The sequence below is a fragment of the Mesocricetus auratus genome, unplaced genomic scaffold (genome assembly GCF_017639785.1).
Source record: "Mesocricetus auratus isolate SY011 unplaced genomic scaffold, BCM_Maur_2.0 Super-Scaffold_100010, whole genome shotgun sequence".
Classification (NCBI taxonomy): Eukaryota; Metazoa; Chordata; class Mammalia; order Rodentia; family Cricetidae; genus Mesocricetus; species Mesocricetus auratus.
In genome coordinates, this window is record NW_024429194.1 from 44,984,327 (window position 1) to 44,999,141 (window position 14,815).

The window sequence follows — 14,815 nt, forward strand, 5'->3', positions numbered from 1 at the left end:
AGACCTTGGTTACAATAGTGCCACAAAGCCAGGCATGGCCCTCAGCTGCAGCTCAGGGCCTAATGACACCTGTCACTTGGTGGCAGTGTACACCACTCTGATCTCCCTGGCACCTGAAGCCGTACAACCCTCAGACACCAATACGGCCATAGTTGATGACCCAGACCCCAGGCATCCATGTGACCTCAGGTGGGAGCATGGACTACAGATGCCAACACAGACCCCGGCTGGAGTAGGATCATAGACCCAGACTTAGTCCTCAGTAGCAGCCCAGGCCTGGATGTCACCATGGCCCTGGTGGTAAGCAGGCCACCCACATTGGTCTGTTCCTCACCGCCTGCATTTCGTCAGTTCCGCCTTTCTCCACAGTACATGAACCCCTCTGCTTCTCTTTATCTTCCATTTCCCCGTCACATACTCATTCATTATAACGGCGTCTACCCACCCAGTGCTGCAAGGTGTCAGGTGGGCCTGGGCATGACTTAAGCCAGCCTGGGCTGTGAGGACCCAGGTGGGTCTGTGGCTGTCTTTTACCCGCCTGGGTCATGAGTTCCATTGCATGCATATTTCTATTTATTTAATGGAACATCAGGATTTTATTCCCTTTTTCAAGAGGATTTGTTTTTATTACTTATTTATGTGTATGTGGATATGTCTCTGCATGCTCATACATGCAGGTGCCTGTGGACACCAGGAGAGGGTACTGAGTCTACAGGGAAGTGTAAACCCCTCATTAAAGAAACTTCTCTGACAGAGACCATTATAGGAAAATCACAACCAATCCAAATGCAGAACTGTGGCATTGTTGTGTAGAGCTCAGGGGACTTTGGGGAAGAGGTGGCAGGACTGTAAGAGTCAGAGGATCAGGGAGTTCTCTGTGAGGTTGTGTCTCCTAGTGATGCCAGAGGTGATATCCATAAAGTCTCACTAATGTGCCTCTAAAAAACAAGCCAAAGAAGGACAACACCAATAGATATGCGCTAAAGTGGACAGAGGAGAGAACTCAAGGCCTAAACCCCACGCAGAGAACCACAGACAACTAAGGAATGTTGAGAGCAGAAGAAAAAAATCTTCCCCAAGGAAGAGCATACCAACTGGTTATCCAATACTAAACAGTCAGCTCTGAAAATATACATACAAGTAGCAGTATACAGAGTCAATTATATTTAGGAATATATATGTGTATACATATGCACACATGTACATAGCAACAATTAATGAAAGAAGAGACCATAAATTTGAAAGAACATAGAGGGGGTATATGGGAGTGTTTGGAGGGAGGAAAGGGAAGGAGGAAATAATGCAACTATAATCTCAAAAATAAAAGAAATAATTGAAAAGATAATGAAAACACAACCCATAGAATGGAAGAAAACATCTGGAAGTCACATTGACTTAGGGACTGATACCCACACTACAGCCCAGTGGCTCTTAAAACAGAAGAGCAACAGGATTCCTTGGTGGGCTTTTTGGGAGAGAGATCCCCCGGGCTCTGTCCCCAGAGCTCCCGATTCAGCAGATCTGGGATGGAACGCAAAATATGAATCTCTAGCAACCTCCCAACTGATGCCAGTGCTGCTTGCCTGGGGCCATGCCTCCAGAACTCTCCCAGGCCTTGAAGCCTTCAGAGAGGTTGAGAATGGAGAGTGGGAGAAGAAGGGAAACATCAAAGGGTCTGAAGTGACAGAGCCAAGAGAGGAGGGGTAATAAAAGGAGGGGTCACTGCTTCTGAGATCTATCAGGTAAGGCCTACCAGTAGTTACGTATACCATCTGGTCAGATGAACCAGGGTTGACATCAAGATATTTTCATTTTATAAAATACCAACAAGTTGTGCAAGCTACCAGCTCCAATGTTGAGTAATTCTGTCCCAAGAGAATGGTAAACCACCTCAGTTTATCCAGGATGAAGGGTATTTGTATTTTCTCCAAATTCGAATGTTGAAAGTCTAACTTCCTCTGGGATGGTATTAGGAGGTCATGGGGTCTTTGGGTAGTGACTAGGGTTAGATTAGGTTGCAAGCATGAGGCAGCCAAAGAAACTCTTCTAGGAAAGATGAGACAGCACATGGAGGGAAAGGAGCTATCTGCAAACTAGGAAGCCACCAAATGTGCTGGTTCTTTGATACTGGACTTGGAAACTTCCAGAATGAAGTTAGGTGACATGATCCGCAGCATCCTGCTGTAGCACTCCAAAATGACTGACATGGAGTGTTTTGCAGGACACAAAACTTTGAGTGGTAAAATCCAGAAAAGTCTGTAGCACATGGAACAATCTGGTTACCCAAATCCTACCTTCTTTGTCTCTAACAAAGACAATGCAGGAAAAATATTTCTGGCATAAGGTTTATTTAAATAGTAATCTTAAAAAGGCTTTATACAAATCATATAAACACAGTTTGACATTGTTTATTTTTTTACATTGAAGAATCACAGTAAAAGCTCTCGAGTTCCCGTGATCTGGCTCAGCCAGCGAATGGTCAAATACCTTTAACAGCACACCCTGGGAAAGCTTAACCTTCCCCCCTGATTTCTTGTCATTCATGCTTATTCCTTGGACCCTCATCCCTGTGAACTCCCCATCCCCACCAAAGAGAGAAAGCAACCCTGTGGCCCTGTGGACCGCCTAGTCCGGGAGAGCGTGGAGGTAATGTGTCATTCAATACAAGGCAAAAAAGGAGATCAATACTGTGAGTTAGGTTTCCCAAAGGGAACAATTCAAGGAGATGGGCCAGCTAGCCTATCTGCAGATAAAGATAACCAATGCACCAAGGTGAACCCTGGCCAAGTTAGAATCAGACCCAGCTGTCTTTCTTTACATCTTACAATAACAGACCAGCCTCCAGCCTTGGTGAGGTATCTACTTGTAGCCCTTGGGACCCTGTTTTTGTTTAGCCCTCAGGGACCACTCAGAGCCTCGAATCAACCAAAGTGAAATGGATGCAGGACTTGTAGAGGGATGTAGGTTGAGTTGCACGTGACTTAGAACTGCAGGTTTTAGACAGGGCTGGCCTTTGGGGAATTAGAGTAAAATGGTCCACTGGACATGAGAGGGCCAGGACCCCCAGAGTGGGCCTTTGAACTTCTCTCCTCCCTAGAATCTCTCAGCGTGCTGAATCCTAGCTGCATGGGAGGGTGAAGAGGAGAATGAGCTAATTAATACAGACTTCTTTTCTACTGCATGCCCAGCTCAGAGGGCGCCTAACACGAAGCCCCCAGGGCTTAACAGCTTAAATTTTCACCTCTACCACTGTGCCAACGAGTGCCAAGATCAGCAGTAACACTCAGGCTCTAGGTCAAAGTCACAACACCACCACTGAGTTCCACATGACCACTCACATACACAGTAGATACAGAGAACCCAAAAGCGCGCAAAGACACATACATGTGAATAAATAGCCGTTGGTATGACTGTTCCCTCTCTGCATACAAAATACTGTGACATTACCGTCTGAACTAGTATTTTCATAAGGTAACATTTAAAGGAACCAGCCAGTCCTTGTCACCCTGCCCCTTTTGCCTGGGTACAAGACAAATGAAATCGTGGGTGACCACAGCAGCAAAAATGGTGAGACACTTTACCACTTGGGCATACAGGTGGGTCTTGCAATGTATTTCTAGGGCACAGACAATCTTTAGGCATTAACACAAAGTCAAGATTTGGATCTTGAGGACAATCTTATCCTTCACACAGTTTCATTTTGTTCCTGACACCTCCTTTCTGGAGTCATCTAGGGCTTGACTTCCCCCAGGTAGCAGGACTCATTCCACTGTGGGTCAGCGGTGGGTAGGGGAGCTGGGAATGGAGTCACTGGAGTAAGAGGAGGAGAAATGCCTTAACTTGTGAGACAGTTGTGATTCCTACCCAGAGGGAAAGTACATTTTTCTTCAAGGCACTTAATAAAAAACACAAAAACTGCTGTGTGTGTGTGTGTGTGTGTGTGTGTGTGTGTACATGGCACATATGTGTATGAACACGAACTGAGGTCTTCCAGAGGTTAAAGCAGGGTGGTGATCTACTTCATCCACAGCACTTGCAGACCTGTGCGTAGAAGTAACTCATGCATGGCCTTGCATTCTCATTCCTGCAAGGATGGAGTCTCCCCACAAGAAATCAGTGTTACCAACCAATCAAGGAGACTGATTCAACACGATGTCTCTGTCAACACTGTTCAGTCTTCCCAGCATGGGCTGGGCTCCTCTTTCCCCTTGTTCATCTTTCCATGCAGTGGCCAGGAGAAAACACACCAACCACCTGCCTTCCCACCGTGCTCTGAGAACAGAGAATAGAGACCTGCAAAATCTCTCTCTTTCTCTCACTGTGTGTGTGTGTGTGTGCGTGCGTGTTTGTGAGTGTGTGAGTGTGCTGTGTGCATATGAGAATATATGTATATGCTGTAGAAGAACAAATAGGAGGAAAAAGAAAAGGCAAAGCCACCAGCAGAGGCCCCACAGAGGGACACCCCACAGCCACAAATTCTGGGTCTAGATTAAGGAATGGCCCCCAGTCATCAAAGCATTTTAAGGCTTGTCTGTGTCTAACATAGAGGTGTGTCTATGGATTCTGGCGTATGAAGTTTCTGTTCTGGTTTATTTTAAATTGTATATAAGAAAGAATTGTTCAAGCTGACCCTAAAATGGCAATCTTCCCCTGGATTAAAAAAAGTTAAAGGCAATAACATCCTACTTCAATATGCTAGGACTCAAAAAACGGCAGCTCCTAGGATTGGCTGGCAGAATCTGAGCCCACCCCAGCGTTGTCTCTTGAATTGTAAGACCATCCCAGGGTGAGCTAAGCTGGGTGGCTTTTGTTTCTGAAGTTTCATTTCTCAAGATGGAAGGGCTGGAAAGACCCTTTGCTTTTCAAGTGTTGGTTAGAAAGAGGAAGGGAATCGCAATCCCCTCTCCCCTTCCTCGCTGGATAAGCCACTCTCTCTTCTGCCTCTTTGAGTTGCTCACAGAACAAAAAGATAAGACATAACAACACGATCATAATCATAACGAACCCACAAACGAAATAGAACTGTGACTCCAAAGAGATGCGCTCCTGTCTGGCCCGGCAGAGAACACTAACCGGTTCCTGCAATCTCTTGACCACACAGCCCTTGGTGGGCAACAATCCCCCTCATGGCTGCATCTCACTTTCTCCCTAGACTGGCCTGTCTGTCCTGTCCATACCTTCAGTATTCTGGCTCGGTTTGATTGAGAGTATGGCGTTCAGTTTCCAAAGGGAAAAAAAATGTAATCTTCACTAGCCCCTCTCAGTGGGATGAAACATCAGAAGTGGTTCAGGTGCAATCTGTCAGGCCTCCGAGCAGCACTTCTGGTGGTTCATCTTGACCTTGTGCTTGAGGCCGTCGTAGAGCTCGAAGTTGTAGTTCTCCAGGGTGGTGCAGCTGCGTGAACTCAGGCCGGAGTAGGAGCAGGTGCAGTAGAGGAGGAGCCCTGCACAGGTGGCCCCCAGCAGGACGCCCAGCGAGCTCATGGCGATGATGGTGATGAGGATGGGGTCCAGTGTGTACAGCCAGCTCTTTTCCTTGCCAGATGAGGGGCCACCGGCTCTGGAGGTCGAGGAAGAGGAGTTGCTCCAATCTCCCTCATATTCATCTACGGCACAAAATACACATGATTGTAGGCATGGAGACATAATAGAGGCTCCCCAGCCCCGAACCACTTTGGGGCTTAGCAGTGAGTAACAGGCACTTGGGAATCTTGCTATTTCCTAGCTGTGTCATTTGGGGCCTGTGACCTAATCTCTTTGCTGACTCCATTGTCCCATCTGTAAAGTGGAGACAGTAATAAAACGATCTTCCAGGTTGCTAGGAGGAGTAAGTGGACCAGTATTGTATCTTGGCACATACTACATTTTATTTATGTATAAATGGCATTCCAGGCTGGCCTTGAACTTGCCTCTGCTTCATGAGTGGTGGGATTACAGGCATACACCACCATACCCAGTTTTATATGGTGTGAGGGACCAAAGTCAGGGCTCCACACACTCTGGGAAAGCACTTTGTCAACTGAACTCCAGGCTCAGATCTTTAAGGGCTGGTGATACATTTGGTGATAGAGCACTTGCCTAAGATGCATGAGGTCCTAAATTCAATCCCCAGTACTACAGAATAAATAAATAAATTGATTAAATAACTAATGTTAAAGTGAGCCAACTTCCATTCCATAGCTCAGATTTTGTTGTTTTGTTTGCCTTTGCTGCTGTGGATCAAACCCAGGGCCGCATGCACACTTAGCAGGTGTGCCAACACTCATGTTTAGCAGCCCCCTCAGGGGAACTGTGCAGTGCACGGGGTGGCTATGTGTCTCAGGCATGCTTCTTTGTACCTTCTCATCCCTCACTTCCAACTGCCTCAAGTTAAATCAAAGGACAGGCTGGGATTGGTTTCATGTCATGAGTTTCTCCACTTAGCATTCCTAGCCATATAAGTAGCAGACTACCTTTCTAGCCCTTAGTCCTTGACATGCAAACTTGATTGGTACAGGTTAAACTGGCCTCCACTGTTCACGTTTAAGTTCAAACCCTTAGTGCTTTATAAGAATTTGATCTTACTGGGAGTCAAGGGCTTTGCTGAGGCAACGAGAAGAGGCCATTAGGCTGGGCTCTAACCCAATCTGACTGGTACTTTATGGAAAGAGACTGTAGACATGAGCAAACACAGAAACAGGTGTGCACAAGTCAGGGAGACAGAGGGATAAGGGGAAGGAGGGAGGGAGTGAATGAGGGAGGAAGATGGGGAGGAGATGGGGGAGGGAAGGAGGGAGAGAGGAAGGGAGAGAACCTCATAGCTTTCAGAAGGAACCAGCCTTATCCGTACCTTCACCTAGGATAAGCCTCCAAACGGTAAGAAAATAAATTTCTGGATGGGAAGCAACCTCCACAGAAACACCCAGCTGTGGCCTTGCCATCACCTTAGGGAAAGGGCATCCTTACAGGTCTAGTGTGGAAGCCATGCATGACTGCATGCAAGGCCCATCTCCTCACTCCTCAGGGTCCCCTGAGAAGCCCAAGAGGAAAGGAGAGAGGAACTACATCTTTGTTAGTAGGTGCTGCAGCCGAGGTTTAGAGGTCCTGGTGACCAGGTAACCCACCCCAGGCCGTCAGCAAGCACTTAAAGGGCCAGGAGTCTACTTCTGCACCTGCCTCCTCTCACAGTTTAGCGCTTCTGCTTGATCTACTGCGGGCTCCCACGTAGGCCAGTTGTGTGCTTTTTGCCCATAAAAGGAGAGTTGGAGTGTTTTTTATTCAGGGAGAGATCCTGCAGCCTGCTGAGAGGAGGGTGCTGTTGGGTTGGTCACTCCAGTTTCTATAACTACGCTTGAAGTTTCCGCTTAAGGTCAGGTGAAAGGCAACCGCTCTAGGAACTGTTTTCCTAAATGTCCAGTCTTGGCCTGGAGTTGTTCTGTGGGTGGGATTTTGCTTTGGGGGCTCTCAGAAATCAGGCCTGGCTCTCACAAAAGACCAGGAGACTTTCACTACTGAGTTGAAGGTTGAAATTACACCCATGTGCTTGCCTTCCATTCCCCAGGACTCTTGAATTAGCCTTTAGAAGTATGTGCATTTGAAATGCAAAGACAGGGCTTGGAATAAATGCGGGAAAAAATGAGGTGGGCAATGTTCACTGAACCCTTAAATCTGCAACAAGCAAGATCTGGCATCTTGGATAGGTTAGCAAAGTTTCCCTGTAAGTGGTGGAATGAACTGTCCATGTTAGCTTGAGACTTCAGGGTCAGATAATTCACTCAGGTCTTCTGTGGAGGAGGTCATAGGGGTCAATCAGTGACAGCAGAAAGGATGAGGGTCAGGCAGTGACAGCAGAGAGGGGCTTACTTTACACTTCTAAAGGGTTTATCCAGATTTGAAGTCCATCCATAGAGAAAGTTGCCTGAAATGGGGGCCTGTTTCAGATTAGGCCAAGGGAATCTGATAAACTTTCTAAATCTGGAGTTTTGACCTTGACAAAGTAATTAATGGTTTCTTTGTTCTTCTCTGGTCTCTTTTCTATTGTATTTCTGACTGATAGTTCTAAATTCTGGTCTTCCAATAGCCAGAACATTATTTTTTTGTTGACATTTTTATAACCAAAGTTGAATTTCATGATTATCTGTTAAATCATGGTAATACCCACCATCAATTTCATCTTCATAGCCTTCTCCCACATGGATTTCTGGGATGTCCACTATTAAAATTAAAAAAAGGAAAACAAATACACCAAATTGTCAGAAGTTCTGTCAACATAACTAAAAGGCAAACAGTCAACCATCTTTGAATCTGACTCCCCATTGCAGTGGGCTTCTAAAGAATCCCACAGTTTTAGATAATTCAGCATGCACGTAGCTAGATTATTTCTCCTAGAAAGGAGCTCTCTTCCAACAATAAGCACAAAAGCAAACTAAGAAAGGTCACACCTTCATTAATAAGTAACCCCTGTCCTTGTGTTTTCATAACTGTCATTCATTACCAGTTGTGGTTTGGGTTTCAGTAAGGCCCCGTGCCTCCTATGTGCATCTTCAGCCACCATGACAATGACAAATACTTAATGTAGCAAACTAAATCTCCCCATATGCATGAATCTAGGTGGACATGAAGCACCAGAGTCATGCTCCTCTGTATTTCAATAAACATATGGCAACTGAAAGAAGTCATGTTTCATCATCAGATGCCTTAATAAAAGAATTGGAAAGAATGTCTTATTGTCTTCCCCCTTTCACCCATCTGTAATACTATTTCTTGCCTTACCCATCTCAGGCTGTGTGTGTGTGTGTGTGTGTGTGTGTGTGTTTCTGCAACACAGTTTAGAACAGATCAAACACAGGCATCCAATCTGACTAGTTCAGGCTTGAAGAGAGCTAAGTTAATTTACTCTGAAATTTTCCAATGTTATCAACACCTCTCTTTTCCTTTTATATGGTAATTTGAGGGCTGGAAAATATGGGTGTTTTATGTACAATACTGTTCAACTTACAGAAATGAGAAGCAATGAAAATTGCCTGTCTAAAATGTTAAAACATCTAAAAAGAGATTCAAATATGTGATAGTAAGCAGGGTCTTCTCATCTCTACCCATGTCTCAGGCTAATTAGAACACTCAAAAACCTCAAACAGCTGAAGTAGCAAGGAGAAGAAAGACCCGTAGACTACACAAGATGCCTTGCTCATCAGCATTGTATATCAGGGACCATCACCTTGACCATGGACTGAACTGAGGATGGATCCATCACTGTCATCCTAGAAAATCTACTCATTTTCAATCATATTAAAGTCTTCTCCATTTTCGGCCAGAGTGCTAAAGCATGTTCATATCCCCACAGCCTCTAGAAAAGGACACACAGAGCAATCTGCCAAGACCCACTCGAAAGGACCGCTGCCATGTGGCAGTAGTCCTCCATGAATCCAGCCCACTCCTGGCATGCTCTTAGCATAGCAACTGGCACCTGCAGGCCATGCCAGCTTTCCTACCTCGATGCCCATCTCCTGCATTATTCTCCAGGCCCCCACAAAGCGGGCTGTTTCTTTGGAATGAAGATGTGAACATGATTCAACAAGAGGCAGGTGGTGTCTGTCACAGGGATCACACTGAGCTTATGAAAGTCAACCCAGACTTTTTTAAAAATAGGATTCTATATGCATGTATATTTAAAAATAAGAGCCTGGAAAAAGCTCACATTTCTGACAATTAATCACTTTGATGGGATACTCATTCATCTTACCATCTTCATGGTTAGAAGATACAGAATACTGTATATATGTAATATGTGAGTCAGACTAGGCAAGAACCATGGGGCTCTTAGCAGTAACTTCTGTGCCAAATCCTGTATTTGCTTTAGGTGTTTGGTCCTGGTCACACACAGGAAAATTTCTCGAAGCTGGAGTGTCACTTTGCTCCATCTCATAGCCCAGAGAAGAAGGCCAAGGTCGTCCCTGATCACAGACTAGAGAGGAGTGAATGTGGTGTTGGTCTCGAAGGGAAAGGGGTAAGCGGATGGCAGTGACTGTGGGGACATTTTTCCCCTAGGCCCGCTGTCTCTAGAGGCAGAGGACTGGACAAGATGGCTTCCTAAGAAGTGGCCCATTTCTAAGTTTCAGCGGAGTCGATGGCTCAACCCCAGCTGAGCTTCTGCACCTGGAGAATCAAAAGCCACTTAAGGTAAGGAACACTTGAGTGGCTGCACTCTGCTCTTGGAATAATCACCCACCCCAGGAATTTGGGTGAGTGGGAAGGGGTCAAGAAAAGGATAAGTTAATCAACATTTTCAAAAGCGCATCTGTTCGCCAAGCCTTAAAGAGAGGATAGCACACTGGGGAAAAGCCAAACAAAAGGAACATTTGTACAAAAAGCAATTTACTTTGATAGAAATATCTCTAGTCCCTTTGCTCATGTTCTTGATATCTGTATTTGATTAAGAGGTTTTTTTTCCCTCTCAGAAACATCTTAGCTCTTCACTGGCCTCTTGCTTTTTTGGTTGAGCCCAGGAGGTAAACCTAAGGATACTTGTTTTTTTTTAGGATGCAGGCAGGAAGAAGGTGGTTGATACAGGAGAATTCTGGAATTCTGGCAAAAAACAAGGAAGAGAGGGAGGGGCAGCTGCTGCCACAAAGTCCAGAAGGAGGGGTCCTGGCTCCCACATGAGACAGGAAGAAGGATGAGTTGGAGCTCCAGGCAGGGACCCAGGTAGCAGCTGCGTGGGAGGGGGAAATGTCAGCCTGAGGATGCTGTGCCAGATGGGGAACTGAGGACAGGTTGGAGATGACAAGGATTCAGAATCTAATCGCAGTAGGGGCAGCACTTGAAGGGGATGATCCAAAATTGTGTTAGTGGTGAGGTGTGTTGGTGAGTGTGAGTGAGGCTGGGGAGAGCGAAATGAGCCACACCTCACAGCAGGGCAGGGCAGGAAGAGACCTCAGCACCCACAGGACTTCCGCTTTCAGCCCTTGTGCTCCCATGACCCTGCTTTCTTCTTGGTCCCTGTGTGGATTCAGTCTCAGGCCAGTCTGACTACAAAGTCCAAGTGCTATCTCTCAAGGCCTAATGCAATGGCTGCTCTGTCTGCTTGGCTTCTCAAATGTACTGGACTAATGCGGGCTGCTGAGACTTGTTCAGTTTCTTTGAGTAGGCAGGACACTCATTGCCACCACATCTCTACTACTCTAACCTGATGTGTGTGTGTGTGTGTGTGTGTGTGTATGTGTGTGTGTGTGTGTGTGTGTGTGTGTGCGCATGGAGGCAAAAGGACTGCCTCAGCTATCATTCCTCAGTTGTTATCCACCTTATTGTTTGGGGGTTTTTTTTGTTTGTCTGTTTTTTTGAGACAGGTGGTTGGCCTAGAACTTGCCAATTCAGCAAGCCTTGCTAGGCAGTGAGCCCCGGAGATCTGCCCCCACCTATCCAGTGCTGGGATTACAAGCCTGTATATCAATCACACTTAGCATTTTTACATGGGGTCTGCAGCTTGAACTCAGGTTAGCACTTTTGATGCCAACGGAGCCATCATTCCAGACCAAGCATGTGCCTTAGCTAGGGTCCCAGGAGGTAGGATGTACATCCTCTCGCCACTTGGCAGGATCACTGGCTCATCACTTTGCTAGTAACTTCTAAGGGCTTCTTTCTTATTTGTGACCTGAAGTTTGGAGTTTTGAGATTTCCATGATAGGCATCACCCAGAAAGAGGAGGTTGAATTGCAATGTGCTTCAAAGCAATCTCGACTAACCAAGTAACCAGCCATCACTTACAAGGAGGGCTTGCTTGCTGTCTGGAGAGTGCACCGGAATTTGGGTAATAAATATGTAGGTGTTTAGGTCATTAAGATTCTTCAGTGTGGCTGGGAAATAAAGACTCTCAGACCCAGAATAGCACAGGGGAAAATAAGGTATTTGTAAAGGGAACTCTACAGTGCTGCTTCGTAGTCCAGGGGAGGAGTTAGTCTAACGAAGCTGGGAGACTGTCAGCAAAGGATAGGGAGGAGGATGCTTCAGCATCCGGGCTACTGTGAGGTGGGCTTGGGGACATCCCATGCTTCTTCTGTTTGACTTTCAAGATCGGCATCCGAGTCTTCTTACCTATACACTTGTCCCTTGGCTTTGGGCTTACGTTCCCCCATGACTCACAAATCTTTGTATTTATCTCCTAGTGAGGCAGACCTGCCTGCTGTTGGTTCCTGAAGACGAGTGCGGTGAGAGCACGGGACAAGTTCAGATGCCGAACGGGGTTAGATGTAGCTTGAGCAACCAAGCCAGCAGAGTTGCCACCGTTTCAAAAGGAAAACAACCCAACTAACCAAACTCTGGCCACTTTCATGGTGAAATGGAAATCTGAAGCTCAAGAGTCACCTTGTTCCCTCAGGTGTCCCTTTCTGTTTGCAGGCTCAAGAGACAGTAGGTACAAGGGGAAGTGTCTCAGGTTCTCGCCTGTCTTCCATTATGTTGTGTTTTTAGAATGAGAGACGCAGTAGCTAGTTATTAAAACCTCCCGGGACTGCTCCAGGAACTCCCTCACCCTAGGAGAGTCCAGCGTGGTGGAGTCCTGGTCAGCAGACTGTGTCACTACAGTACTAATGGTGAGTAGTCACTCCCACTCACACGACACCTCCTCTAGTGAGAAGAGCTTCTCCTCTAAGGGGGCCTGGAATACTGCCTGGTACGGTCAGACCACACATGCTAGTCAGAGGAAACACCCCTTGACACTCCGACCTGCAGCTGGGAAAGCCCCAATCTTAATTTAGCTCTGCAGTAAGAATTCTTGCTTCCGCTTCCTTCCTACCCCTACCCCTGCCCCCTCCATTATGATTCTTTGGGGTTATCACGGCTTTCTTCATTAGTTTGCCTTTCTGCAGTTTCTATCAGGAAATCCTTCACTCTCGCCACTTGTTATGCTGTGAGGGTGCCTGTCCTGACAGTGTTCCCTGCACTTTCTGCATCATAAAAGGAACTTCACAAGATTGCCAGGGGAATGGGCAGTCTGCTTCAAACCACTGGCTGGTTTTAGATAAATAATTTAAGACAGCCCATCCCTGCACTTGAACACGGTCATTTCAGAACACGGATGTGCATTGATTTTCTTCGACGAGGCAGGGGTGGGAGAGATCAGGCTTGCCACCCAGAGCGTGGGAGCAAAGACACTCAGACACTTGGCATAGCATTGCTCTGTACCCGAACAGAGGCAGCCCGGGGCGTAGAGGAGCATCAGCCCAGGAGCAGACATCCATTTCTACGTGTGGTCCTAGATGTCAGAACCCCTGTCTTTCTTGACTCCTTGAGTCCCCTCTGTGCACCCCTGCTGTGGAATGCTATCATTAGCATCTAGTTTCCCTTAAAAATATGTATTTTATTTTATTTTGCTTTAACATGTGTTTGTGAGAGTGTACAGATCACATGTGTGTGAGTGCCCATAGAAGCCAGAAGAGGGTGTTGGATCGCCTGGAGCTAGAGTTACAGGTGGTTTCCAGCTGGTCATCTACACGAATATTATACACTCCTAACAGCTGAGCTAGCTCTCCAGACACCATCATCTGCTTTTCTGATGATGGTTGACATACACAAGGAGACTTCTAAACACAAGAGAACTGCCATCCCATAATACTCACTGATCATCCCTTACCTAGCTCTGTCCTCCCTGAAGTCATTGAGAAGAACATGAAAAGCACCGAACATTGGGAGTTAATGAAGTTCTACTTTTCAACACTTGCTTGCTTGTCTTAGGGACTAGTGCTGTTAATTGTAGAATCAGAAGGTGATAACATGGTTACCGTGTGGCTCTCGTCCCGTCTTAACTGGAGCTGGGCTAGTAACATCTTACAGAAAGCTGGTCTTAATGCCTACTGAAACCACTGAAATTCAACTACCTTTGAAAGAATTCAAGAGCCTCTTCCAGGGAACCTCTGAACGCTTTCAATTCTGCAGGTACCAAGTGTCATCACTTCTCTTGTAGAGATGAAGTGAACGGAGGAAGGAAGCCACTGAACAAATCAGCTCGAGACTGAAAGCAAGCTACAGATTTTCAACACCTTATTTTCAGCCTGTGACTTATTTGGGATATGATCTAGGCTGCTTAGAGCCATTGTTGGATCTGATTCCAAGTTCCTGAAGCCTCCGAGCCAGTTAAACCAATGGGTCACTCAGGTGGAATTTGCCTTCAGAAATATCTCTCAGCCATTCTGTTTTATTTTTACCTCAACAGCGGGAAACGCAGCACTGAGATCTCAATAAACCAGAAATAATGGAGGGCTAAGGAGATGTTTCTTGGCACTTCAAAATGTTTAATTTGGTTTAGCATTGAGTATTGGCTGAGGGTTCTCCCTCCTCACCACACTTAATTTCCCTAATTCAGTTTGTTCATCCCCAGTTTCAGTGCGGAGCCAGAAGTTCAGATGTTGATGCAGCCTTTGCCAAATGGGCTTTAAAAAGTCAGGCTACTTGAGAGCTGTTCATCTCTTGCTGGGTTTGGCCTGAGTTAGAAGCCCGCCCCCCCCAAGAATATCCTTTAGCATGGATTTCTATCTTTCAGGGTATAGATAAATGTATGGACAGTCAGAAAAAAAACAATTTTTGGAATTTTTCCCTGTGGCTTCCATTAGGAAAAGACAAAGGGGTTGGTATGGGATTACCAGGGCAGGCGGGGGTGGGGGGTGGAGGGTGGGGGAGTCATTATTTTCTATTATTTTTAGTTAAAAACGGGAAGGAACCCTAAAAAGACTTGGAAATATTAACTACAAACAAGAAGGCTATGAAATGACCTAGTAATACATTCAAGCATGCAGACAGATGAGCAGCTGGGTCCAGGAAGTCTCCACTGAGCCTCAATGATTGC

General features: G+C 46.1%; 1 protein-coding gene across 3 annotated transcripts in view; it reads right to left on the reverse strand.

Annotated features, from left to right (window-relative positions):
• Nucleotides 1-2,331: 2,331 nt before the first annotated feature.
• Nrp2 (neuropilin 2) overlaps nt 2,332-14,815 on the reverse strand; it is a 116,403-nt gene continuing 103,919 nt past the window's right edge. For all 3 annotated transcript variants that reach the window (XM_040753469.1, XM_040753470.1, XM_040753473.1), the window contains exons 16-17: nt 8,141-8,191; nt 2,332-5,606 (exon numbers count right to left, since the gene is read on the reverse strand). In XM_040753469.1, coding sequence (XP_040609403.1) covers nt 5,302-5,606; nt 8,141-8,191 — 356 coding nt within the window. In that variant the 3' untranslated portion in view covers nt 2,332-5,301. The remainder of the gene's footprint in view (nt 5,607-8,140; nt 8,192-14,815) is intronic.